Consider the following 26,735-nt stretch of genomic DNA (forward strand, 5'->3'; position numbering starts at 1 on the left):
GCAATTTCATGGAAGGAGAGATCGATTGCATACAGAGAGGCCTTAAAAAGTGCTCGATCTGCTTATTTTTCAACCCTATTAGAAGAAAATAAACAAAAACCTAGGTATTTATCCGAAACAGTTGCTAAACTGACGGAAAATAAAGTTTCAAGCCCAGAAGTTTGCAAGCAGCTCAACAGTAATGACTTTATGACCTTCTTCACTTTTAAGATTGATAATATCAGGAAAAAAATTATAACTATGTAACCGTGTACTACAGTATCGCATCAGACAGTGCATTGTTGACTCACTGACGAAAAATTAGATTCATTCATTGCTATGGGAGAGGAAGAGTTTTCTAAACTCGTTAAATCATCTAAATCGACCACATGTGTGTTAGACCCTTTACCGACTAAACTATAGAATGATGCTTCCAGAGGTTATAGATCCTCTTCTCAATATCATTAATACATCTTTGTCACTAGGATACGTAACAAAAACTTTTAAGCTGGCTATGATTAAACCACTTGATAAAAAAAACGCAACTTGATCCTACAGAATTAGTCAATTACAGGCCGATCTCAAATCGACCTTTTCTGTCAAAGATACTAGAAAAGGCAGTATCCTCACAACTATGTTCCTTTTAAGAAAGAAATGGTATCTGTGAGAATTTCCAGTCAGGATTTAGACCGTACCATAGTACTGAGACAGCTCTCATTAGAGTCACAAATGATTTGCTCTTATCATCCGATCGTGGATGTATCTCGCTATTGGTGTTACTCGATCTTAGTGCTGCATTTGATACTATTGACCACAACATTCTTTTAAATAGACTCGGAAATTATGGTGGCATTAGTGGAAATGCATTAGCATTGTTTACATCATACTTATCTGACCGTTATCAGTTTGTAGCAGTAAATGAAGAGATGTCTTATCGATCAAAAGTTCAGTATGGTGTACCACAAGGCTCAGTTCTAGGACCGATGCTGTTCACTCTGTACATGCTACCCATCAAACATCCATTTTCAAAACGGTTTTCATAGGATGAATTCTGAGTTCGTAAGCTTTCAAATGATAGCTAATTAACTACTAAACTACTACTAAAAATATGTGATATAACTACTAAAATATGTGATATAATAATAAAAAATTATTTATATATATATAATATATATTATACATTTTAGAGGACTTCTTTACTTTTTAAAATATAATTTTATCTTTTTTTATTGATAAATACTAGATTATGTTTTATGAACTTTTAGCATTAAAAACCAAAGTTTCAATTATTAAAAGTGTGCGTCGACTTTTTGTGACAAAGGTCCGAAACTCCTGTAATGACGGCGATTTTTTGAGGCGCACTCTTGTCATAAATTCATATATTACTGTTCAAACATAATTTTTAAGAAAAAACAGTGCTAAAATATCTATTTAAGAGTCTTAGACCTTTCCAACAATATATAGTTTGTCATAATTAGATTAGGATTTAATAGTAATATAGCAAAGTAAAGTCAGATATCCCGTATACGGGATCGTGACAGTTAATAGCAGGAAATTACACGTCATCCAGCATTTTATATCATTTAGACACTCTTAATGTGTAAATAAAACACATTTACACATAATCTTAAGATAATTGAATTTGGAAGATTTAACTTTCAGTAAAAAAATTTGCAATATATTGTAAAACAGTGGTCTCAAACTCAATTCCTGGAGGGCCACAGCTCTGCACAGTTTAGCTCCAACCAGCTCAAACTCACACCTCCAAGGAAGTTTCTAGCAATCCTGAAGACCTTGATTAGCTGAATCAGGTGTGTTTGATTAGGGTTGGAGCAAAACTGTGCAGAGCTCTGGCCCTCCAGGAATTGAGTTTGAGACCACTGTTGTAAAAGGTGTTATGCATTTTTGGGCTGGGTTTTTGTTTCATTTACACTGTTCTGACCACTAGGGGTCACGTGGAGACGGGTGTTGGATTGTTTCAAAGCCTCAGCACAATATGGCACATTTGATTCAACTGTTTCAGTGTTCCACGAAGCCTCAATCTGCCCATCACTAGTGATCTGATTTACAAAAATGCTTCTTGGTTTCAGGTTTAAACTAGGCCTTGGACCGCTACCTCATTGGGATACAACAGTTAAGGGATTAATGCTGAAAGCAGTCTACTTTCAATAAACATTACTGGGACTAGCCTGAAAGAAAATCTGTATCAACCCTGCACTCATCCTTTATCCCAAGATATGATTCCACACTTGCGTGACTGTAAAAAAGCCAACAAGTGACCTTAGAGGGGTTTGGGCATCAATAGATGCAGTTATCCTAGTCCAACCACAAAGTTGTATGTAAAGCCTTAACTTGATATGTAAAACATGAACAGGGGCCCCAAGTTAACAACTAGAACTTGGAAAATAGTAAATTTAAATGGCTTAGGCAGACACTTGGCTGAGAATCTCAACGCACAAAAGAAAAAGGTTTAGTAGTGCAGCCCTAGAAGTCAAACTGAGAACAGTCATGAAACATCCAACCTCAGTCAGAAATGAAAACCAAAGAGAAACATGTTGGGTTTCATGAGGTTTATTAAAACAATAAAATTCACTTGACCAGGGTAACTTCTCCACTAGACACCACAGTTTGCCCACTAGAGATGGTCTTGATGTGCGTGTCTCTTCCTGTAAAAAGAGGTAGAAGCATGAGGGGTATTTAAATAAATTCTCAGTTCCTGAAGTCAACTTCCAGCAAGCACTCACTTTTCCTTGTGCAACTTTGCTCACAGGAGCCAGAGGAGGGATGGCACACCGCTGTACTACAGTGGATGAAGATCTAACAGAGGGGGGAAGGGTTAAGCCATAGAATTCACTGTAAAAGCACTGATATTAAGGGTTGAGGTAAGGCTGCAGAGCATACGGTTTCCTGCAGAGGAGCCAGTGATGCTGGATCTACAAATGTGAACATCTTCACAACAAAGCGCTTGTAGTGGGTCGGGAACTGAAGACCAGATGATCCAGCCACTGGAACCAATGTGGTCAGGTAACGATCATCCTGGTAAGGGCATCTGAAAGGCAAAGAGGCAGTCAGAAATGCCTTACAGCACACTAGATGGATAAACACTGGCCTTACTCACCCATCAACCAGAAGATCCCATTGGGGTAGACTGAGTGGACTGGGGGTTGATGTGGCCCAGCAATGTCCCAGCATCAGGACAATGTTGGGGTCGGTCCTCTCCAAAATGTGCACCTCAACATACACAGGCTCACGCAGGACTTTTGTAACTGGATAATCAGCATCACTGTAGTAGGACGTGTACGCCTCGTCCCCTGAGGAAGAATGCAGTGTTTAACTAGAAACTGGAGTTTTAGAAAGGCTTTAGGCATACTTGGGACAAACTCTTACCTTCTGCACAGCCTTTGGTGACACATTGACCATTTGCCAGTCTAAGCTCCACCCTGAGGGGTCCAGGAGCAGCTACTGGTGGAGGTGGAGGAACGGTGTTGACCTCCACAACTAGAGCTTCCACAGAGGTACCAGAGTACCTACACTGGAAGAGAAGCCTGGACAACAAACAGGGAGCTTGTAGTATTTGTCAATGATTCACATTTATGATAAAGCATACATCACTTACTCAAAATGACTATCCCTTGTGATGGAACCAAGCGGTCCGATACCCACTTCATATGAGGAGGTCATTCTGTTTTCATACACCACATATCCACTGTCCTCCTGCAAATAGTAACACTGTTGGCATCTAGTCCATTCTAAGCCATGCAGAACAAAACCACAAGCAGCTACTCGCCATCATGCTTGTGCCACATGCAGTGACAGGGAACTGGTATATAGCAAAGAAAGGTGTGGATCCCACAGGACTGCAAGCTGGATCATTTCCACCGAGGAGACGGACTGAATCCAGGCTCAATCGAGGCAGCGTAACATCTCTAGCCACCACTACCACAAACTGACCATCTCTTATACACTGGACAGTCACTGGAACGAGTTATAAGAGCAGGTTATTGCTGAGGATCAGTTTAACACAAACACCTTTACATTGACTCAACACTCTTACCTGCCTTCCCATAGTAACACTGCTGTCCATTAAAGCAGCAGTTGATAGCAGCACACTCGGCACCACTGATACCAGGTGGTCCACATTGGATCTGCTCATAATCAGCTACAATACATTTGTCAAGGGGCTCTGCCTTTGCCACTGGCTGCTTAGGCTGAAACTGCGGACTAGCTTGTTGAACCTGCTGAGGAAACTGTGGACTAGCTTGTTGAACCTGCTGAGGAAACTGTTGACTAGCTTGTTGAACCTGCTGAGGAAACTGTTGACTAGCTTGTTGAACCTGCTGAGGAAACTGTTGACTAGCTTGTTGAACCTGCTGAGGAAACTGTTGACTAGCTTGTTGAACCTGCTGAGGAAACTGTTGACTAGCTTGTTGAACCTGCTGAGGAAACTGTTGACTAGCTTGTTGAACCTGCTGAGGAAACTGTTGACTAGCTTGTTGAACTTGCTGAGGAAACTGTTGACTAGCTTGTTGAACCTGCTGAGGAAACTGTTGACTAGCTTGTTGAACCTGCTGAGGAAACTGTTGACTAGCTTGTTGAACCTGCTGAGGAAACTGACGACTAGCTTGTTGAACCTGCTGAGGAAACTGAAGACTAGCTTGTTGAACCTGCTGAGGAAACTGACGACTAGCTTGTTGAACCTGCTGAGGAAACTGACGACTAGCTTGTTGAACCTGCTGAGGAAACTGACGACTAGCTTGTTGAACCTGCTGAGGAAACTGTTGACTAGCTAGCTGTTGAACTGGCTTTTGAACCAGCTGAGGAAACTGTTGACTAGCTTGCTGTTGAACTGGCTTTTGAACCAGCTGAGGAAACTGTTGACTGGCTTGCGGTTGAACCCGCTGAGGAAACTGTTGACTAGCTTGTTGAACCCGCTGAGGAAACTGTTGACTAGCTTGCTGTTGAACTGGCTTTTGAAACAGCTGAGGAAACTGTTGACTGGCTTGCTGTTGAACTGGCTTTTGAAACAGCTGAGGAAACTGTTGACTAGCTTGCTGTTGAACTGGCTTTTGAAACAGCTGAGGAAACTGTTGACTAGCTTGCTGTTGAACTGGCTTCTGAAACTGCTGGTCAGTTTGCTGGAACATCAGAGCTTGAGGATTCTGGGGCAGATCGCTCCACTTCGGAACAGCATGACAGAAAGCACAGAACCAAACACAAAGTGCCAGAGACTGAACAGCAAACCAACTTCCTGCCATTGTTCAACAGCTAGTCACAATGCTGAGATGCTACCCTTCGGTCTTTTTGTACTCTACAGACTTTGGCTAATTAATGATAACCCCTCCCTCTTCATTAACAGTCATGATTCTCTAGACTTGCACGAGTGGGAGTTTATGCAACTAGGTGATTCTGTTTCTTAAAAGTCCATTTTTCTTGCTTTTCCACCCTTTTGAACATACTTATACCACATTGAGCTGAATTCAGAATAGTATGCTAGTACTATTTCTGCCACTCTGAATTCAGCCTTTTTTATCCTTCAGTAGCTGAATATTATATTAGGTGTTTTAGCTAATCTGGAAATTTTTTTATTTTTTTAACATATCATAGAGTTCTAATGGCAACAGGCCTGTATATTCAGGTTATGATTACCGTGTGTCGGGTGTCTGTTCCCCGAATTAGGAAATACAAAAAACTTCCAAACCCATGGAAGGGTAAAAATGTAATTGATTTTCAACAAATAAAGAAACAGAAATAATACAAATGAACAATTGATAAAGCTTGGGTTGCTGAATATTCTATCCCTTACTTCAAAAGCACTTATTGTTAATGATATGATTACGGACTATAACCTAGATGCGCTGTGTTTGACAGAAACCTGGCTAAAACCAAACAATTGCATTACTTTAAATGAGTGCACCCCGCAATATTACTGTTATAAACATGAACCTCGTCTGAAAGGCAAAGTATAATTCTTTTGAAGTATTAGTGCTTAATGTAACAATATATAGAGCAAATGATAAATCACATTTAAGATTTGTGCTGGCTACTGTATAAAGGCCACCAGGACACCATACAGACTATATCAAAGAATTTGCTGACTTTCTATCAGAGTTAGTACTGGCTGTAGATAAAGTCCTAATTGTTGGTGATTTTAATATACATGTAGATAATGAAAAAGATGCATTGGGATTGGCGTTTAAAGACATTCTTAACTCTATTGGAGTTAGACAACACGTGTCAGGACCTACTCATTGTCGTAATCATACTCTAGATCTAATATTATCACATGGAATCAATGTTGATGTTGTGAAATTCTGCAGCAGAGCGATGCATCTCAGATCATTATCTAGTCTCGTGTAAACTTCATTTAGCCAAGGCTGCATAGCGGACTCGGTGTTACAAGTATGTTAGACCTATCACTTCTGCAAGATTGCTTTATTAATAATCTTCCTGATCAGTTTCATCATCTCAGCATCCCAGATAGCTTAGCAGAATTCGATATTGCAACAGAAACTTTTAACTATCTCTTTTCCAGCACTTTAGACACAGTTGCTCCGTTGCGCTTAAAGAAGATCAAAGAAAATAGTCCAACGCTGTGCTACAACGAGCACACTCAGGCCCTTAAGAGAGCAGCCAGAAAAATGGAGTGAAACTGGAAGAAAACAAAACTAGAGGTATTTCGCAATTTCATGGAAGGAGAGATCGATTGCATACAGAGAGGCCTTAAAAAGTGCTCGATCTGCTTATTTTTCAACCCTATTAGAAGAAAATAAACAAAAACCTAGGTATTTATCCGAAACAGTTGCTAAACTGACGGAAAATAAAGTTTCAAGCCCAGAAGTTTGCAAGCAGCTCAACAGTAATGACTTTATGACCTTCTTCACTTTTAAGATTGATAATATCAGGAAAAAAATTATAACTATGTAACCGTGTACTACAGTATCGCATCAGACAGTGCATTGTTGACTCACTGACGAAAAATTAGATTCATTCATTGCTATGGGAGAGGAAGAGTTTTCTAAACTCGTTAAATCATCTAAATCGACCACATGTGTGTTAGACCCTTTACCGACTAAACTATAGAATGATGCTTCCAGAGGTTATAGATCCTCTTCTCAATATCATTAATACATCTTTGTCACTAGGATACGTAACAAAAACTTTTAAGCTGGCTATGATTAAACCACTTGATAAAAAAAACGCAACTTGATCCTACAGAATTAGTCAATTACAGGCCGATCTCAAATCGACCTTTTCTGTCAAAGATACTAGAAAAGGCAGTATCCTCACAACTATGTTCCTTTTAAGAAAGAAATGGTATCTGTGAGAATTTCCAGTCAGGATTTAGACCGTACCATAGTACTGAGACAGCTCTCATTAGAGTCACAAATGATTTGCTCTTATCATCCGATCGTGGTTGTATCTCGCTATTGGTGTTACTCGATCTTAGTGCTGCATTTGATACTATTGACCACAACATTCTTTTAAATAGACTCGGAAATTATGGTGGCATTAGTGGAAATGCATTAGCATTGTTTACATCATACTTATCTGACCGTTATCAGTTTGTAGCAGTAAATGAAGAGATGTCTTATCGATCAAAAGTTCAGTATGGTGTACCACAAGGCTCAGTTCTAGGACCGATGCTGTTCACTCTGTACATGCTACCCATCAAACATCCATTTTCAAAACGGTTTTCATAGGATGAATTCTGAGTTCGTAAGCTTTCAAATGATAGCTAATTAACTACTAAACTACTACTAAAAATATGTGATATAACTACTAAAATATGTGATATAATAATAAAAAATTATTTATATATATATAATATATATTATACATTTTAGAGGACTTCTTTACTTTTTAAAATATAATTTTATCTTTTTTTATTGATAAATACTAGATTATGTTTTATGAACTTTTAGCATTAAAAACCAAAGTTTCAATTATTAAAAGTGTGTGCGTCGACTTTTTGTGACAAAGGTCCGAAACTCCTGTAATGACAGCGATTTTTTGAGGCGCACTCTTGTCATAAATTCATATATTACTGTTCAAACATAATTTTTAAGAAAAAACAGTGCTAAAATATCTATTTAAGAGTCTTAGACCTTTCCAACAATATATAGTTTGTCATAATTAGATTAGGATTTAATAGTAATATAGCAAAGTAAAGTCAGATATCCCGTATACGGGATCGTGACAGTTAATAGCAGGAAATTACACGTCATCCAGCATTTTATATAATTTAGACACTCTTAATGTGTAAATAAAACACATTTACACATAATCTTAAGATAATTGCATTTGGAAGATTTAACTTTCAGTAAAAAAATTTGCAATATATTGTAAAACAGTGGTCTCAAACTCAATTCCTGGAGGGCCACAGCTCTGCACAGTTTAGCTCCAACCAGCTCAAACTCACACCTCCAAGGAAGTTTCTAGCAATCCTGAAGACCTTGATTAGCTGAATCAGGTGTGTTTGATTAGGGTTGGAGCAAAACTGTGCAGAGCTCTGGCCCTCCAGGAATTGAGTTTGAGACCACTGTTGTAAAAGGTGTTATGCATTTTTGGGCTGGGTTTTTGTTTCATTTACACTGTTCTGACCACTAGGGGTCACGTGGAGACAGGTGTTGGATTGTTTCGAAGCCTCAGCACAATATGGCACATTTGATTCAACTGTTTCAGTGTTCCACGAAGCCTCAATCTGCCCATCACTAGTGATCTGATTTACAAAAATGCTTCTTAGTACCAGGTTTAAACTAGGCCTTGGACCGCTACCTCATTGGGATACAACAGTTAAGGGATTAATGCTGAAAGCAGTCTACTTTCAATAAACATTACTGGGACTAGCCTGAAAGAAAATCTGTATCAACCCTGCACTCATCCTTTATCCCAAGATATGATTCCACACTTGCGTGACTGTAAAAAAGCCAACAAGTGACCTTAGAGGGGTTTGGGCATCAATAGATGCAGTTATCCTAGTCCAACCACAAAGTTGTATGTAAAGCCTTAACTTGATATGTAAAACATGAACAGGGGCCCCAAGTTAACAACTAGAACTTGGAAAATAGTAAATTTAAATGGCTTAGGCAGACACTTGGCTGAGAATCTCAACGCACAAAAGAAAAAGGTTTAGTAGTGCAGCCCTAGAAGTCAAACTGAGAACAGTCATGAAACATCCAACCTCAGTCAGAAATGAAAACCAAAGAGAAACATGTTGGGTTTCATGAGGTTTATTAAAACAATAAAATTCACTTGACCAGGGTAACTTCTCCACTAGACACCACAGTTTGCCCACTAGAGATGGTCTTGATGTGCGTGTCTCTTCCTGTAAAAAGAGGTAGAAGCATGAGGGGTATTTAAATAAATTCTCAGTTCCTGAAGTCAACTTCCAGCAAGCACTCACTTTTCCTTGTGCAACTTTGCTCACAGGAGCCAGAGGAGGGATGGCACACCGCTGTACTACAGTGGATGAAGATCTAACAGAGGGGGGAAGGGTTAAGCCATAGAATTCACTGTAAAAGCACTGATATTAAGGGTTGAGGTAAGGCTGCAGAGCATACAGTTTCCTGCAGAGGAGCCAGTGATGCTGGATCTACAAATGTGAACATCTTCACAACAAAGCGCTTGTAGTGGGTCGGGAACTGAAGACCAGATGATCCAGCCACTGGAACCAATGTGGTCAGGTAACGATCATCCTGGTAAGGGCATCTGAAAGGCAAAGAGGCAGTCAGAAATGCCTTACAGCACACTAGATGGATAAACACTGGCCTTACTCACCCATCAACCAGAAGATCCCATTGGGGTAGACTGAGTGGACTGGGGGTTGATGTGGCCCAGCAATGTCCCAGCATCAGGACAATGTTGGGGTCGGTCCTCTCCAAAATGTGCACCTCAACATACACAGGCTCACGCAGGACTTTTGTAACTGGATAATCAGCATCACTGTAGTAGGACGTGTACGCCTCGTCCCCTGAGGAAGAATGCAGTGTTTAACTAGAAACTGGAGTTTTAGAAAGGCTTTAGGCATACTTGGGACAAACTCTTACCTTCTGCACAGCCTTTGGTGACACATTGACCATTTGCCAGTCTAAGCTCCACCCTGAGGGGTCCAGGAGCAGCTACTGGTGGAGGTGGAGGAACGGTGTTGACCTCCACAACTAGAGCTTCCACAGAGGTACCAGAGTACCTACACTGGAAGAGAAGCCTGGACAACAAACAGGGAGCTTGTAGTATTTGTCAATGATTCACATTTATGATAAAGCATACATCACTTACTCAAAATGACTATCCCTTGTGATGGAACCAAGCGGTCCGATACCCACTTCATATGAGGAGGTCATTCTGTTTTCATACACCACATATCCACTGTCCTCCTGCAAATAGTAACACTGTTGGCATCTAGTCCATTCTAAGCCATGCAGAACAAAACCACAAGCAGCTACTCGCCATCATGCTTGTGCCACATGCAGTGACAGGGAACTGGTATATAGCAAAGAAAGGTGTGGATCCCACAGGACTGCAAGCTGGATCATTTCCACCAAGGAGACGGACTGAATCCAGGCTCAATCGAGGCAGCGTAACATCTCTAGCCACCACTACCACAAACTGACCATCTCTTATACACTGGACAGTCACTGGAACGAGTTATAAGAGCAGGTTATTGCTGAGGATCAGTTTAACACAAACACCTTTACATTGACTCAACACTCTTACCTGCCTTCCCATAGTAACACTGCTGTCCATTAAAGCAGCAGTTGATAGCAGCACACTCGGCACCACTGATACCAGGTGGTCCACATTGGATCTGCTCATAATCAGCTACAATACATTTGTCAAGGGGCTCTGCCTTTGCCACTGGCTGCTTAGGCTGAAACTGCGGATTAGCTTGTTGAACCTGCTGAGGAAACTGTGGACTAGCTTGTTGAACCTGCTGAGGAAACTGTTGACTAGCTTGTTGAACCTGCTGAGGAAACTGTTGACTAGCTTGTTGAACCTGCTGAGGAAACTGTTGACTAGCTTGTTGAACCTGCTGAGGAAACTGTTGACTAGCTTGTTGAACCTGCTGAGGAAACTGTTGACTAGCTTGTTGAACCTGCTGAGGAAACTGTTGACTAGCTTGTTGAACCTGCTGAGGAAACTGTTGACTAGCTTGTTGAACCTGCTGAGGAAACTGTTGACTAGCTTGTTGAACCTGCTGAGGAAACTGTTGACTAGCTTGTTGAACCTGCTGAGGAAACTGTTGACTAGCTTGTTGAACCTGCTGAGGAAACTGTTGACTAGCTTGTTGAACCTGCTGAGGAAACTGTTGACTAGCTTGTTGAACCTGCTGAGGAAACTGTTGACTAGCTTGTTGAACCTGCTGAGGAAACTGACGACTAGCTTGTTGAACCTGCTGAGGAAACTGACGACTAGCTTGTTGAACCTGCTGAGGAAACTGACGACTAGCTTGTTGAACCTGCTGAGGAAACTGACGACTAGCTTGTTGAACCTGCTGAGGAAGCTGACGACTAGCTTGTTGAACCTGCTGAGGAAACTGACGACTAGCTTGTTGAACCTGCTGAGGAAACTGACGACTAGCTTGTTGAACCTGCTGAGGAAACTGACGACTAGCTTGTTGAACCTGCTGAGGAAACTGACGACTAGCTTGTTGAACCTGCTGAGGAAACTGACGACTAGCTTGTTGAACCTGCTGAGGAAACTGAAGACTAGCTTGTTGAACCTGCTGAGGAAACTGACGACTAGCTTGTTGAACCTGCTGAGGAACCTGACGACTAGCTTGTTGAACCTGCTGAGGAAACTGTTGACTAGCTAGCTGTTGAACTGGCTTTTGAACCAGCTGAGGAAACTGTTGACTAGCTTGCTGTTGAACTGGCTTTTGAACCAGCTGAGGAAACTGTTGACTGGCTTGCGGTTGAACCCGCTGAGGAAACTGTTGACTAGCTTGTTGAACCTGCTGAGGAAACTGTTGACTAGCTTGCTGTTGAACTGGCTTTTGAAACAGCTGAGGAAACTGTTGACTAGCTTGCTGTTGAACTGGCTTCTGAAACAGCTGAGGAAACTGTTGACTGGCTTGCTGTTGAACTGGCTTTTGAAACAGCTGAGGAAACTGTTGACTAGCTTGCTGTTGAACTGGCTTTTGAAACAGCTGAGGAAACTGTTGACTAGCTTGCTGTTGAACTGGCTTTTGAAACAGCTGAGGAAACTGTTGACTAGCTTGCTGTTGAACTGGCTTCTGAAACTGCTGGTCAGTTTGCTGGAACATCAGAGCTTGAGGATTCTGGGGCAGATCACTCCACTTCGGAACAGCATGACAGAAAGCACAGATCCAAACACAAAGTGCCAGCGACTGAACAGCACACCAACTTCCTGCCATTGTTCAACAGCTAGTCACAATGCTGAGATGCTACCCTTCGGTCTTTTTGTACTCTACAGACTTTGGCTAATTAATGATAACCCCTCCCTCTTCATTAACAGTCATGATTCTCCAGACTTGCACGAGTGGGAGTTTATGCAACTAGGTGATTCTATTGTTTCTTAAAAGTCAATTTTTCTTGCTTTTCCACCCTTTTGAACATACTTATACCACATTGAGCTGAATTCAGAATAGTATGCTAGTACTATTTCTGCCACTCTGAATTCAGCCTTTTTTATCCTTCAGTAGCTGAATATTATATTATGTGTTTTAGCTAATCTGGAAATTTTTTATTTTTTTATTTTTTTAACATATCATAGAGTTCTAATGGCAACAGGCCTGTATATTCAGGTTATGATTACCGTTTGTCGGGTGTCTGTTCCCCGAATTAGGAAATACAAAAAACTTCCAAACCCATGGAAGGGTAAAAATGTAATTGATTTTCAACAAATAAAGAAACAGAAATAATACAAATGAACAATTGATAAAGCTTGGGTTGCTGAATATTCTATCCCTTACTTCAAAAGCACTTATTGTTAATGATATGATTACGGACTATAACCTAGATGCGCTGTGTTTGACAGAAACCTGGCTAAAACCAAACAATTGCATTACTTTAAATGAGTGCACCCCGCAATATTACTGTTATAAACATGAACCTCGTCTGAAAGGCAAAGTATAATTCTTTTGAAGTATTAGTGCTTAATGTAACAATATATAGAGCAAATGATAAATCACATTTAAGATTTGTGCTGGCTACTGTATAAAGGCCACCAGGACACCATACAGACTTTATCAAAGAATTTGCTGACTTTCTATCAGAGTTAGTACTGGCTGTAGATAAAGTCCTAATTGTTGGTGATTTTAATATACATGTAGATAATGAAAAAGATGCATTGGGATTGGCGTTTAAAGACATTCTTAACTCTATTGGAGTTAGACAACACGTGTCAGGACCTACTCATTGTCGTAATCATACTCTAGATCTAATATTATCACATGGAATCAATGTTGATGTTGTGAAATTCTGCAGCAGAGCGATGCATCTCAGATCATTATCTAGTCTCGTGTAAACTTCATTTAGCCAAGGCTGCATAGCGGACTCCGTGTTACAAGTATGTTAGACCTATCACTTCTGCAAGATTGCTTTATTAATAATCTTCCTGATCAGTTTCATCATCTCAGCATCCCAGATAGCTTAGCAGAATTCGATATTGCAACAGAAACTTTTAACTATCTCTTTTCCAGCACTTTAGACACAGTTGCTCCGTTGCGCTTAAAGAAGATCAAAGAAAATAGTCCAACGCTGTGCTACAACGAGCACACTCAGGCCCTTAAGAGAGCAGCCAGAAAAATGGAGTGAAACTGGAAGAAAACAAAACTAGAGGTATTTCGCAATTTCATGGAAGGAGAGAACGATTGCATACAGAGAGGCCTTAAAAAGTGCTCGATCTGCTTATTTTTCAACCCTATTAGAAGAAAATAAACAAAAACCTAGGTATTTATCCGAAACAGTTGCTAAACTGACGGAAAATAAAGTTTCAAGCCCAGAAGTTTGCAAGCAGCTCAACAGTAATGACTTTATGACCTTCTTCACTTTTAAGATTGATAATATCAGGAAAAAAATTATAACTATGTAACCGTGTACTACAGTATCGCATCAGACAGTGCATTGTTGACTCACTGACGAAAAATTAGATTCATTCATTGCTATGGGAGAGGAAGAGTTTTCTAAACTCGTTAAATCATCTAAATCGACCACATGTGTGTTAGACTCTTTACCGACTAAACTATAGAATGATGCTTCCAGAGGTTATAGATCCTCTTCTCAATATCATTAATACATCTTTGTCACTAGGATACGTAACAAAAACTTTTAAGCTGGCTATGATTAAACCACTTGATAAAAAAAAACGCAACTTGATCCTACAGAATTAGTCAATTACAGGCCGATCTCAAATCGACCTTTTCTGTCAAAGATACTAGAAAAGGCAGTATCCTCACAACTATGTTCCTTTTAAGAAAGAAATGGTATCTGTGAGAATTTCCAGTCAGGATTTAGACCGTACCATAGTACTGAGACAGCTCTCATTAGAGTCACAAATGATTTGCTCTTATCATCCGATCGTGGTTGTATCTCGCTATTGGTGTTACTCGATCTTAGTGCTGCATTTGATACTATTGACCACAACATTCTTTTAAATAGACTCGGAAATTATGTTGGCATTAGTGGAAATGCATTAGCATTGTTTACATCATACTTATCTGACAGTTATCAGTTTGTAGCAGTAAATGAAGAGATGTCTTATCGATCAAAAGTTCAGTATGGTGTACCACAAGGCTCAGTTCTAGGACCGATGCTGTTCACTCTGTACATGCTACCCATCAAACATCCATTTTCAAAACGGTTTTCAAAGGATGAATTCTTAGTTCGTAAGCTTTCAAATGATACCAAATTAACTACTAAACTACTACTAAAAATATGTGATATAACTACTAAAATATGTGATATAATAATAATAAAAAATTATTTATATATATATAATATACTTTTTAGAGGACTTCTTTACTTTTTAAAATATAATTTTATCTTTTTTTATTGATAAATACTAGATTATGTTTTATGAACTTTTAGCATTACAAACCAAAGTTTCAATTATTAAAAGTGTGTGCGTCGACTTTTTGTGACAAAGGTACGAAACTCCTGTAATGACGTCGATTTTTTGAGGCGCACTCTTGTCATAAATTCATATATTACTGTTCAAACATAATTTTTTAGAAAAAAACAGCGCTAAAATATCTATTTAGGAGTCTTAGACCTTTCCAACAATATATAGTTTGTCATAATTAGATTAGGATTTAATAGTAATATAGCAAAGTAAAGTCAGATATCCCGTATACGGGATCGTGACAGTTAATAGCAGGAAATTACACGTCATCCAGCATTTCATATAATTTAGACACTCTTAATGTGTAAATAAAACACATTTACACATAATCTTAAGATAATTGCATTTGGAAGATTTAACTTTCAGTAAAAAAAATTGCAATATATTGTAAAACAGTGGTCTCAAACTCAATTCCTGGAGGGCCACAGCTCTGCACAGTTTAGCTCCAACCACCTCAAACTCACACCTGCAAGGAAGTTTCTAGCAATCCTGAAGACCTTGATTAGCTGAATCAGGTGTGTTTGATTAGGGTTGGAGCAAAACTGTGCAGAGCTCTGGCCCTCCAGGAATTGAGTTTGAGACCACTGTTGTAAAAAGTGTTATGCATTTTTGGGCTGGGTTTTTGTTTCGTTTACACTGTTCTGACCACTAGGGGTCACGTGGAGACGGGTGTTGGATTGTTTCGAAGCCTCAGCACAATATGGCACATTTGATTCAACTATTTCAGTGTTCCACGAAGCCTCAATCTGCCCATCACTAGTGATCTGATTTACAAAAAAGCTTCTTAGTACCAGGTTTAAACTAGGCCTTGGACCGCTACCTCGTTGGGATACAACAGTTAAGGGATTAATGCTGAAAGCAGTCTACTTTCAATAAACATTACTGGGACTAGCCTGAAAGAAAATCGGTATCAACCTGCACTCATCCTTTATCCCAAGATATGATTCCACACTTGCGTGACTGTAAAAAAGCCAACAAGTGACCTTAGAGGGGTTTGGGCATCAATAGATGCAGTTATCCTAGTCCAACCACAAAGTTGTATGTAAAGCCTTAACTTGATATGTAAAACATGAACAGGGGCCCCAAGTTAACAACTAGAACTTGGAAAATAGTAAATTTAAATGGCTTAGGCAGACACTTGGCTCGTTTAGTTCAAGACAAGAATCTCAACGCACAAAAGAAAAAGGTTTAGTAGTGCAGCCCTAGAAGTCAAACTGAGAACAGTCATGAAACATCCAACCTCAGTCAGAAATGAAAACCAAAGAGAAACATGTTGGGTTTCATGAGGTTTATTAAAACAATAAAATTCACTTGACCAGGGTAACTTCTCCACTAGACACCACAGTTTGCCCACTAGAGATGGTCTTGATGTGCGTGTCTCTTCCTGTAAAAAGAGGTAGAAGCATGAGGGGTATTTAAATAAATTCTCAGTTCCTGAAGTCAACTTCCAGCAAGCACTCACTTTTCCTTGTGCAACTTTGCTCACAGGAGCCAGAGGAGGGATGGCACACCGCTGTACTACAGTGGATGAAGATCTAACAGAGGGGGGAAGGGTTAAGCCATAGAATTCACTGTAAAAGCACTGATATTAAGGGTTGAGGTAAGGCTGCAGAGCATACGGTTTCCTGCAGAGGAGCCAGTGATGCTGGATCTACAAATGTGAACATCTTCACAACAAAGCGCTTGTAGTGGGTCGGGAACTGAAGACCAGATGATCCAGCCACTGGAACCAATGTGGTCAGGTAACGATCATCCTGGTAAGGGCATCTGAAAGGCAAAGAGGCAGTCAGAAATGCCTTACAGCACACTAGACGGATAAAGACTGGCCTTACTCACCCATCAACCAGAAGATCCCATTGGGGTAGACTGAGTGGACTGGGGGTTGATGTGGCCCAGCAATGTCCCAGCATCAGGACAATGTTGGGGTCGGTCCTCCCCAAAATGTGCACCTCAACATACACAGGCTCACGCAGGACTTTTGTAACTGGATAATCAGCATCACTGTAGTAGGACGTGTACGCCTCGTCCCCTGAGGAAGAATGCAGTGTTTAACTAGAAACTGGAGTTTTAGAAAGGCTTTAGGCATACTTGGGACAAACTCTTACCTTCTGCACAGCCTTTGGTGACACATTGACCATTTGCCAGTCTAAGCTCCACCCTGAGGGGTCCAGGAGCAGCTACTGGTGGAGGTGGAGGAACGGTGTTGACCTCCACAACTAGAGCTTCCACAGAGGTACCAGAGTACCTACACTGGAAGAGAAGCCTGGACAACAAACAGGGAGCTTGTAGTATTTGTCAATGATTCACATTTATGATAAAGCATACATCACTTACTCAAAATGACTATCCCTTGTGATGGAACCAAGCGGTCCGATACCCACTTCATATGAGGAGGTCATTCTGTTTTCATACACCACATATCCACTGTCCTCCTGCAAATAGTAACACTGTTGGCATCTAGTCCATTCTAAGCCATGCAGAACAAAACCACAAGCAGCTACTCGCCATCATGCTTGTGCCACACGCAGTGACAGGGAACTGGTATATAGCAAAGAAAGGTGTGGATCCCACAGGACTGCAAGCTGGATCACTTCCACTGAGGAGACGGACTGAATCCAGGCTCAATCGAGGCAGCGTAACATCTCTAGCCACCACTACCACAAACTGACCATCTCTTATACACTGGACAGTCACTGGAAAGAGTTACAAGAGCAGGTAATTGCTGAGGATCAGTTTAACACGAACACCTTTACATTGACTCAACACTCTTACCTGCCTTCCCATAGTAACACTGCTGTCCATTAAAGCAGCAGTTGATAGCAGAACACTCAGCACCACTGATACCAGGTGGTCCACATTGGATCTGCTCATAATCAGCTACAATACATTTGTCAAGGGGCTCTGCCTTTGCCACTGGCTGCTTAGGCTGAAACTGCGGACTAGCTTGTTGAACCTGCTGAGGAAACTGTTGACTAGCTTGTTGAACCTGCTGAGGAACATGTTGACTAGCTTGTTGAACCTGCTGAGGAAACTGTTGACTAGCTTGTTGAACCTGCTGAGGAAACTGTTGACTAGCTTGTTGAACCTGCTGAGGAAACTGTTGACTAGCTTGTTGAACCTGCTGAGGAAACTGTTGATTAGCTTGTTGAACCTGCTGAGGAAACTGTTGACTAGCTTGTTGAACCTGCTGAGGAAACTGTTGACTAGCTTGTTGAACCTGCTGAGGAAACTGTTGACTAGCTTGTTGAACCTGCTGAGGAAACTGTTGACTAGCTTGTTGAACCTGCTGAGGAAACTGTTGACTAGCTTGTTGAACCTGCTGAGGAAACTGACGACTAGCTTGTTGAACCTGCTGAGGAAACTGACGACTAGCTTGTTGAACCTGCTGAGGAAACTGACTAGCTTGTTGTACCTGCTGAGGAAACTGACTAGCTTGTTGAACCTGCTGAGGAAACTGTTGACTAGCTTGTTGAACCTGCTGAGGAAACTGTTGACTAGCTAGCTGTTGAACTGGCTTTTGAACCAGCTGAGGAAACTGTTGACTAGCTTGCTGTTGAACTGGCTTTTGAACCAGCTGAGGAAACTGTTGACTAGCTTGCTGTTGAACTGGCTTTTGAAACAGCTGAGGAAACTGTTGACTAGCTTGCTGTTGAACTGGCTTTTGAAACAGCTGAGGAAACTGTTGACTAGCTTGTTGTTGAACTGGCTTTTGAAACAGCTGGGGAAACTGTTGACTAGCTTGCTGTTGAACTGGCTTTTGAAACAGCTGAGGAAACTGTTGACTAGCTTGCTGTTGAACTGGCTTTTGAAACAGCTGAGGAAACTGTTGACTAGCTTGCTGTTGAACTGGCTTTTGAAACAGCTGAGGAAACTGTTGACTAGCTTGCTGTTGAACTGGCTTCTGAAACTGCTGGTCAGTTTGCTGGAACATCAGAGCTTGAGGATTCTGGGGCAGATCACTCCACTTTGGAACAGCATGACAGAAAGCACAGAACCAAACACAAAGTGCCAGAGACTGAACAGCACACCAACTTCCTGCCATTGTTCAACAGCTAGTCACAATGCTGAGATGCTACCCTTCGGTCTTTTTGTACTCTACAGACTTTGGCTAATTAATGATAACCCCTCCCTCTTCATTAACAGTCATGATTCTCTAGACTTGCACGAGTGGGAGTTTATGCAACTAGGTGATTCTATTGTTTCTTAAAAGTCCATTTTTCTTGCTTTTCCAACCTTTTGAACATACTTATACCACATTGAGCTGAATTCAGAATAGTATGCTAGTACTATTTCTGCCACTCTGAATTCAGCCTTTTTTATCCTTCAGTAGCTGAATATTATATTAGGTGTTTTAGCTATTCTGGAATTTTTTTATTTTTTTAACATATCATAGAGTTCTAATGGCAACAGGCCTGTATATTCAGGTTATGATTACCGTGTGTCGGGTGTCTGTTCCCCGAATTAGGAAATACAAAAAACTTCCAAACCCATGGAAGGGTAAAAATGTAATTGATTTTCAACAAAAATAAAGAAACAGAAATAATACAAATGAACAATTGATAAAGCTTGGGTTGCTGAATATTCTATCCCTTACTTCAAAAGCACTTATTGTTAATGATATGATTACGGACTATAACTGTCACGGTTGTGGTGTAGATGAAGACAGGCTGAGGCAAAAAGCTCCAATTCAAAGATTTACTCAAAAGCAACAACAAACAGGTACAGGCAGGCAGAGGGTACACTCACAAAACACTATAACTTTACATAAGAACCGACCAAGACAGACTGAACAGAGAGAACTAAATACAGATACAAACGTCCACTAACGAGGTGAGGACAGGTGACACAGATGATTAAGACGATGAACAGGTGGATGATTGAGGGAGTGAATTCAGGTGTGGAGACAAGAGGATGCTGGGAAGTGTAGTGAAGATGACTAAGACAGACCGGTGCAGACGAAGACTGTGACAGAATGCCCCCCTTCAACAAGGCACGACCTCGTGCCGTAGAACATCAATGGGGTGGGGGGGGCGGGCGCCCTGAAGGCTGGCCAGGGCGTGGCCAAACTGGGACGGGAAGCCTCCAGGGCGGATCAGGAAGTGCAGGCGGCCATGGCGGAGCAGGACGTGGGCGTGGCCATGGCGGAGCAGGACGTGGGCGTGGCCAGGGCGGAGCAGGACGTGGCCAGGGCTGAGCAGACGAACCCTCGGGCGTCCAGGGTGGAACGGTCAGACCCTCGGGCATCCCGGGCGGTGAAGACCCTTCGGGCGGCCATGGCGGTGCGGACCCTTCGGGCGGCCATGGCCGTGAGGACCCTTCGGGCGGCCATGGCCGTGAGGACCCTTCGGGCGGCCATGGCGGTGAGGACCCTTCGGGCGGCCATGGCGGTGAGGACCCTTCGGGCGGCCGTGGGTCCTTGGGCGCCCACGGCGAGGGCCTATGGCCCCCCCCCCAAAAAAATTAATGGGGAGAGTGACAGAGTCATTACAAGTCTCTGGGCTGGACGGAACCAGCGGTGAAGGCCCGGCTATGCTGGATGGAACCAGTGGTGAAGGCTCAGAAGGGCTGGACGGGACCAGCGGTGAAGGCCCGGCTATGCTGGATGGGACCAGCGGTGAAGGCTCAGAAGGGCTGGACGGGACCAGCGGTGAAGGCTCAGAAGGGCTGGACGGGACCAGCGGTGAAGGCTCAGAAGGGCTGGACGGGACCAGCGGTGAAGGCTCAGAAGGGCTGGACGGGACCAGCGGTGAAGGCTCAGAAGGGCTGGACGGGACCAGCGGTGAAGGCTCAGAAGGGCTGGACGGGACCAGCGGTGAAGGCTCAGAAGGGCTGGACGGGACCAGCGGTGAAGGCTCAGAAGGGCTGGACGGGACCAGCGGTGAAGGCTCAGAAGGGCTGGACGGGACCAGCGGTGAAGGCTCAGAAGGGCTGGACGGGACCAGCGGTGAAGGCTCAGAAGGGCTGGACGGGACCAGCGGTGAAGGCTCAGAAGGGCTGGACGGGACCAGCGGTGAAGGCTCAGAAGGGCTGGACGGGACCAGCGGTGAAGGCTCAGAAGGGCTGGACGGGACCAGCGGTGAAGGCTCAGAAGGGCTGGACGGGACCAGCGGTGAAGGCTCAGAAGGGCTGGACGGGACCAGCGGTGAAGGCTCAGAAGGGCTGGACGGGACCAGCGGTGAAGGCTCAGAAGGGCTGGACGGGACCAGCGGTGAAGGCTCAGAAGGGCTGGACGGGACCAGCGGTGAAGGCTCAGAAGGGCTGGACGGGACCAGCGGTGAAGGCTCAGAAGGGCTGGACGGGACCAGCGGTGAAGGCTCAGAAGGGCTGGACGGGACCAGCGGTGAAGGCTCAGAAGGGCTGGACGGGACCAGCGGTGAAGGCTCAGAAGGGCTGGACGGGACCAGCGGTGAAGGCTCAGAAGGGCTGGACGGGACCAGCGGTGAAGGCTCAGAAGGGCTGGACGGGACCAGCGGTGAAGGCTCAGAAGGGCTGGACGGGACCAGCGGTGAAGGCTCAGAAGGGCTGGACGGGACCAGCGGTGAAGGCTCAGAAGGGCTGGACGGGACCAGCGGTGAAGGCTCAGAAGGGCTGGACGGGACCAGCGGTGAAGGCTCAGAAGGGCTGGACGGGACCAGCGGTGAAGGCTCAGAAGGGCTGGACGGGACCAGCGGTGAAGGCTCAGAAGGGCTGGACGGGACCAGCGGTGAAGGCTCAGAAGGGCTGGACGGGACCAGCGGTGAAGGCTCAGAAGGGCTGGACGGGACCAGCGGTGAAGGCTCAGAAGGGCTGGACGGGACCAGCGGTGAAGGCTCAGAAGGGCTGGACGGGACCAGCGGTGAAGGCTCAGAAGGGCTGGACGGGACCAGCGGTGAAGGCTCAGAAGGGCTGGACGGGACCAGCGGTGAAGGCTCAGAAGGGCTGGACGGGACCAGCGGTGAAGGCTCAGAAGGGCTGGACGGGACCAGCGGTGAAGGCTCAGAAGGGCTGGACGGGACCAGCGGTGAAGGCTCAGAAGGGCTGGACGGGACCAGCGGTGAAGAGGGCTTCGAGCTAGGTTCATGGGCTGTGACGAATGTGTGTGGTGCCCACACACACAAAACAGCCATGGATCTCACAAGGAGCACTGCCTCCTCCAGAGCTGGCTGGACGGTCTCTGGCTGGACGGTCTCTGGCTGGACGGTCTCTGGCTGGACGGTCTCTGGCTGGACGGTCTCTGGCTGGACGGTCTCTGGCTGGACGGTCTCTGGCTGGACGGTCTCTGGCTGGACGGTCTCTGGCTGGACGGTCTCTGGCTGGACGGTCTCTGGCTGGACGGTCTCTGGCTGGACGGTCTCTGGCTGGACGGTCTCTGGCTGGACGGTCTCTGGCTGGACGGTCTCTGGCTGGACGGTCTCTGGCTGGACGGTCTCTGGCTGGACGGTCTCTGGCTGGACGGTCTCTGGCTGGACGGTCTCTGGCTGGACGGTCTCTGGCTGGACGGTCTCTGGCTGGACGGTCTCTGGCTGGACGGTCTCTGGCTGGACGGTCTCTGGCTGGACGGTCTCTGGCTGGACGGTCTCTGGCTGGACGGTCTCTGGCTGGACGGTCTCTGGCTGGACGGTCTCTGGCTGGACGGTCTCTGGCTGGACGGTCTCTGGCTGGACGGTCTCTGGCTGGACGGTCTCTGGCTGGACGGTCTCTGGCTGGACGGTCTCTGGCTGGACGGTCTCTGGCTGGACGGTCTCTGGCTGGACGGTCTCTGGCTGGACGGTCTCTGGCTGGACGGTCTCTGGCTGGACGGTCTCTGGCTGGACGGTCTCTGGCTGGACGGTCTCTGGCTGGACGGTCTCTGGCTGGACGGTCTCTGGCTGGACGGTCTCTGGCTGGACGGTCTCTGGCTGGACGGTCTCTGGCTGGACGGTCTCTGGCTGGACGGTCTCTGGCTGGACGGTCTCTGGCTGGACGGTCTCTGGCTGGACGGTCTCTGGCTGGACGGTCTCTGGCTGGACGGTCTCTGGCTGGACGGTCTCTGGCTGGACGGTCTCTGGCTGGACGGTCTCTGGCTGGACGGTCTCTGGCTGGACGGTCTCTGGCTGGACGGTCTCTGGCTGGACGGTCTCTGGCTGGACGGTCTCTGGCTGGACGGTCTCTGGCTGGACGGTCTCTGGCTGGACGGTCTCTGGCTGGACGGTCTCTGGCTGGACGGTCTCTGGCTGGACGGTCTCTGGCTGGACGGTCTCTGGCTGGACGGTCTCTGGCTGGACGGTCTCTGGCTGGACGGTCTCTGGCTGGACGGTCTCTGGCTGGACGGTCTCTGGCTGGACGGTCTCTGGCTGGACGGTCTCTGGCTGGACGGTCTCTGGCTGGACGGTCTCTGGCTGGACGGTCTCTGGCTGGACGGTCTCTGGCTGGACGGTCTCTGGCTGGACGGTCTCTGGCTGGACGGTCTCTGGCTGGACGGTCTCTGGCTGGACGGTCTCTGGCTGGACGGTCTCTGGCTGGACGGTCTCTGGCTGGACGGTCTCTGGCTGGACGGTCTCTGGCGGAAGAAGCTCAGGAAGGTCGTCAAAAAGCTCAGACTCAGGCTCGGCAGAACATGACTCAGGGCCCACAGTGAGGGAGGATCCACAAACCCACAAGGTGTGGTCGATGAACTCGACAAAAGGGAGATGAAGATCTCCCAACAGCAGCATCTGGGCGAGTAGATCGTCTATCCCACTCCAGAATTGCTGCTTGAGAGATTCCTCATCTCTACTCACGTCCTGATACAGGTTGATATAGACCTCCACATACTCCTCCAGTGATCGCCCATCCTGGGAAATCCAGTGATCTGCCTTCTTGCCAACCCTCCTTTTCCTCATGGTCGGTTCTTCTGTCACGGTTGTGGTGTAGATGAAGACAGGCTGAGGCAAAAAGCTCCAATTCAAAGATTTACTCAAAAGCAACAACAAACAGGTACAGGCAGGCAGAGGGTACACTCACAAAACACTATAACTTTACATAAGAACCGACCAAGACAGACTGAACAGAGAGAACTAAATACAGATACAAACGTCCACTAACGAGGTGAGGACAGGTGACACAGATGATTAAGACGATGAACAGGTGGATGATTGAGGGAGTGAATTCAGGTGTGGAGACAAGAGGATGCTGGGAAGTGTAGTGAAGATGACTAAGACAGACCGGTGCAGACGAAGACTGTGACAATAACCTAGATGCGCTGTGTTTGACAGAAACCTGGCTAAAACCAAACAATTGCATTACTTTAAATGAGTGCAGCCCGCAATATTACTGTTATAAACATGAACCTCGTCTGAAAGGCAAAGTATAATTCTTTTGAAGTATTAGTGCTTAATGTAACAATATATAGAGCAAATGATAAATCACATTTAAGATTTGTGCTGGCTACTGTATAAAGGCCACCAGGACACCATACAGACTTTATCAAAGAATTTGCTGCCTTTCTATCAGAGTTAGTACTGGCTGTAGATAAAGTCCTAATTGTTGGTGATTTTAATATACATGTAGATAATGAAAAAGATGCATTGGGATTGGCGTTTAAAGACATTCTTAACTCTATTGGAGTTAGACAACACGTGTCAGGACCTACTCATTGTCGTAATCATACTCTAGATCTAATATTATCACATGGAATCAATGTTAATGTTGTGAAATTCTGCAGCAGAGCGATGACATCTCAGATCATTATCTAGTCTCGTGTAAACTTCATTTAGCCAAGGCTGCATAGCGGACTCCGTGTTACAAGTATGTTAGACCTATCACTTCTGCAAGATTGCTTTATTAATAATCTTCATGATCAGTTTCATCATCTCAGCATCCCAGATAGCTTAGCAGAGCTCGATATTGCGACAGAAACTTTTAATTATCTCTTTTCCAGCACTTTAGACACAGTGGCTCCGTTGCGCTTAAAGAAGATCAAAGAAAATAGTCCAACGCTGTGGTACAACGAGCACACTCAGGCCCTTAAGAGAGCAGCCAGAAAAATGGAGTGAAACTGGAAGAAAACAAAACTAGAGGTATTTCGCAATTTCATGGAAGGAGAGATCGATTGCATACAGAGAGGCCTTAAAAACTGCTCGATCTGCTTATTTTTCAACCCTATTAGAAGAAAATAAACAAAAACCTAGGTATTTATCCGAAACAGTTGCTAAACTGACGGAAAATAAAGTTTCAAGCCCAGAAGTTTGCAAGCAGCTCAACAGTAATGACTTTATGACCTTGTTCACTTTTAAGATTGATAATATCAGGAAAAAAATTATAACTATGTAACCGTGTAGCCTACTACAGTATCGCATCAGACAGTGCATTGTTGACTCACTGACGAAAAATTAGATTCATTCATTGCTATGGGAGAGGAAGAGTTTTCTAAACTCGTTAAATCATCTAAATCAGGGGTCGGCAACCTATTTGTAATAAAGTGCCATTTTTAAGTTTCCGAGTTCATCACTGTGCCATAACCCCCCCATGTTTAAATAAACATAAACATATTTTAAATATTCATAATGGCTAACACAGAAATAGTACAGAAATTAAAATGTTTCCCATGAAATTTGTTTTAGATTTCATCTTTGTTTTCAGGCCTAAATTAGACTTTGAAGAACAGATTGGACCTGGTCATTCGTGTTTTTACTGACTTCTTTCAGTTTTGTTAAAAGTGTTACACTTCCACTTGGCAACATAACTGCATCTCACTACTTGTAATGAAGACTGTGGTGTGATCTATAATATTGTTACACTGCCAGGGCACTAGGTGGCAGTAAGGGGCGAGGACAGGGTGGAGAGGGTCAGTGTTTGAGCAGTAAAGAATAAAGGATCCATGTGAATAGATCCGGCTACGTCTTTTTTGCTTATCATAAGAACCCAACACAACATGGTGTCAGAAGTGGAGCTACAGTAAGGAAAAGGATAGCGGACATTATATGAGAAGAGGAGGAAGGAAACCGACAAGTGGTTAATGTTAATGTTAAGCAAGGTTAATGTTAAGCAAGGTTAGCAAGCATGTCGCACTCGCAACGAGGACAGCAAGCGGCCGGGGCTGAACAGGACGATCCTCCACAGCCTACTGCTAAAACATGTGCAACGTTCTCAATAAACCCGCCGGAATCCTTTGACTTTTCAAAGCCACATGACTGGGAAAAATGGATAAGACGGTTCGAGCGCTTCAGAGTGGCTAGCGACCTGGATAAGTCAACAGATGCTAACCAGGTAAACACGCTAATATATTGCATGGGAGACGAGGCAGATGACGTATTAAAAGGGCTGACTTTAACCGCAGATCAGAAAGAGGTGTACAGCTCTGTCAGAGACGGCTTCACAAACTTTTTCGTGCCGAAGAAAAATGTGATTTACCAAAGGGCTAAATTTAACCAGCGAGTTCAGGGGCCGTCCGAATCTGCAGACTCGTTTATTACTGCTTTATATGCACTGGCTGAAGATTGTGAGTACGGGGCACTGCGCGATGAACTGTTGAGGGACAGGATCGTAGTCGGCATCAGAGACAATGTGCTTTCACAGAAAATGCAGATGGAGAGCAGGTTGGATCTGGCAAAAGCCATTAATATGGTTAGACAAGCAGAGGACATTAAACGGCAACAAACAGATCTGAGAGGAGATGCTACACATGCTATTAAAACTACAGTGGATGCTGTCCACACAAGGAAAGCAAAGCAGCAAGC

At 44.3% G+C, this 26,735-nt stretch overlaps 3 protein-coding genes across 3 annotated transcripts; all 3 read right to left on the reverse strand.

Annotated features, from left to right (window-relative positions):
- Positions 1-2,534: 2,534 nt before the first annotated feature.
- LOC143738253 (zona pellucida sperm-binding protein 4-like) lies at positions 2,535-5,234 on the reverse strand. Its single transcript, XM_077230286.1, has 9 exons — positions 4,314-5,234; positions 4,034-4,193; positions 3,767-3,954; positions 3,596-3,693; positions 3,367-3,524; positions 3,098-3,290; positions 2,881-3,028; positions 2,724-2,796; positions 2,535-2,645 (listed from the first exon to the last, which is right to left on the reverse strand). The coding sequence occupies exons 1-9, from the start codon at positions 5,232-5,234 to the stop codon at positions 2,569-2,571; spliced, it is 2,016 nt and encodes a 671-aa protein (XP_077086401.1). The 3' UTR covers positions 2,535-2,568.
- A 3,959-nt stretch (positions 5,235-9,193) lies between these two features.
- Positions 9,194-12,359, reverse strand: LOC143738254 (uncharacterized). Its single transcript, XM_077230287.1, has 10 exons — positions 11,752-12,359; positions 10,907-11,325; positions 10,693-10,852; positions 10,426-10,613; positions 10,255-10,352; positions 10,026-10,183; positions 9,757-9,949; positions 9,540-9,687; positions 9,383-9,455; positions 9,194-9,304 (listed from the first exon to the last, which is right to left on the reverse strand). Exons 1-10 carry the CDS (start codon positions 12,350-12,352, stop codon positions 9,228-9,230), a joined length of 2,115 nt encoding a protein of 704 aa, XP_077086402.1. The 5' UTR covers positions 12,353-12,359; the 3' UTR covers positions 9,194-9,227.
- Positions 12,360-16,333: 3,974 nt separating this feature from the next.
- LOC143738261 (zona pellucida sperm-binding protein 4-like) lies at positions 16,334-19,136 on the reverse strand. Its single transcript, XM_077230300.1, has 10 exons — positions 18,490-19,136; positions 18,067-18,366; positions 17,833-18,036; positions 17,566-17,753; positions 17,395-17,492; positions 17,166-17,323; positions 16,897-17,089; positions 16,680-16,827; positions 16,523-16,595; positions 16,334-16,444 (listed from the first exon to the last, which is right to left on the reverse strand). The coding sequence occupies exons 1-10, from the start codon at positions 19,100-19,102 to the stop codon at positions 16,368-16,370; spliced, it is 2,052 nt and encodes a 683-aa protein (XP_077086415.1). The 5' UTR covers positions 19,103-19,136; the 3' UTR covers positions 16,334-16,367.
- Positions 19,137-26,735: the final 7,599 nt, after the last annotated feature.

Source organism: Siphateles boraxobius, unplaced genomic scaffold, assembly GCF_051911475.1.
Source record: "Siphateles boraxobius isolate OS27281-9 unplaced genomic scaffold, OSU_SipBor_1 141, whole genome shotgun sequence".
Taxonomy (NCBI): Eukaryota; Metazoa; Chordata; class Actinopteri; order Cypriniformes; family Leuciscidae; genus Siphateles; species Siphateles boraxobius.

Coding starts and splice junctions, on each gene's coding strand:
- LOC143738253 (XM_077230286.1), bottom strand. CDS start 5,234: ATGGCAGGAAGTTGGTTTGCTGTTCAGTCTCTGGCACTTTGTGTTTGG. Junction 3,525..3,595: donor ACAAGGGATAGTCATTTTGA/GTAAGTGATGTA, acceptor TTTGTTGTCCAG/GCTTCTCTTCCAGTGTAGGT. Junction 2,797..2,880: donor TGGCTCCTCTGCAGGAAACC/GTATGCTCTGCA, acceptor CCCCTCTGTTAG/ATCTTCATCCACTGTAGTAC.
- LOC143738254 (XM_077230287.1), bottom strand. CDS start 12,352: ATGGCAGGAAGTTGGTGTGCTGTTCAGTCGCTGGCACTTTGTGTTTGG. Junction 11,326..11,751: donor TCAGCAGGTTCAACAAGCTA/GTCGTCAGGTTC, acceptor AGGTTCAACAAG/CTAGTCAACAGTTTCCTCAG. Junction 9,688..9,756: donor TGGGATCTTCTGGTTGATGG/GTGAGTAAGGCC, acceptor TTTGCCTTTCAG/ATGCCCTTACCAGGATGATC.
- LOC143738261 (XM_077230300.1), bottom strand. CDS start 19,102: ATGGCAGGAAGTTGGTGTGCTGTTCAGTCTCTGGCACTTTGTGTTTGG. Junction 18,037..18,066: donor TCAGCAGGTTCAACAAGCTA/GTCAACATGTTC, acceptor AGGTTCAACAAG/CTAGTCAACAGTTTCCTCAG. Junction 16,828..16,896: donor TGGGATCTTCTGGTTGATGG/GTGAGTAAGGCC, acceptor TTTGCCTTTCAG/ATGCCCTTACCAGGATGATC.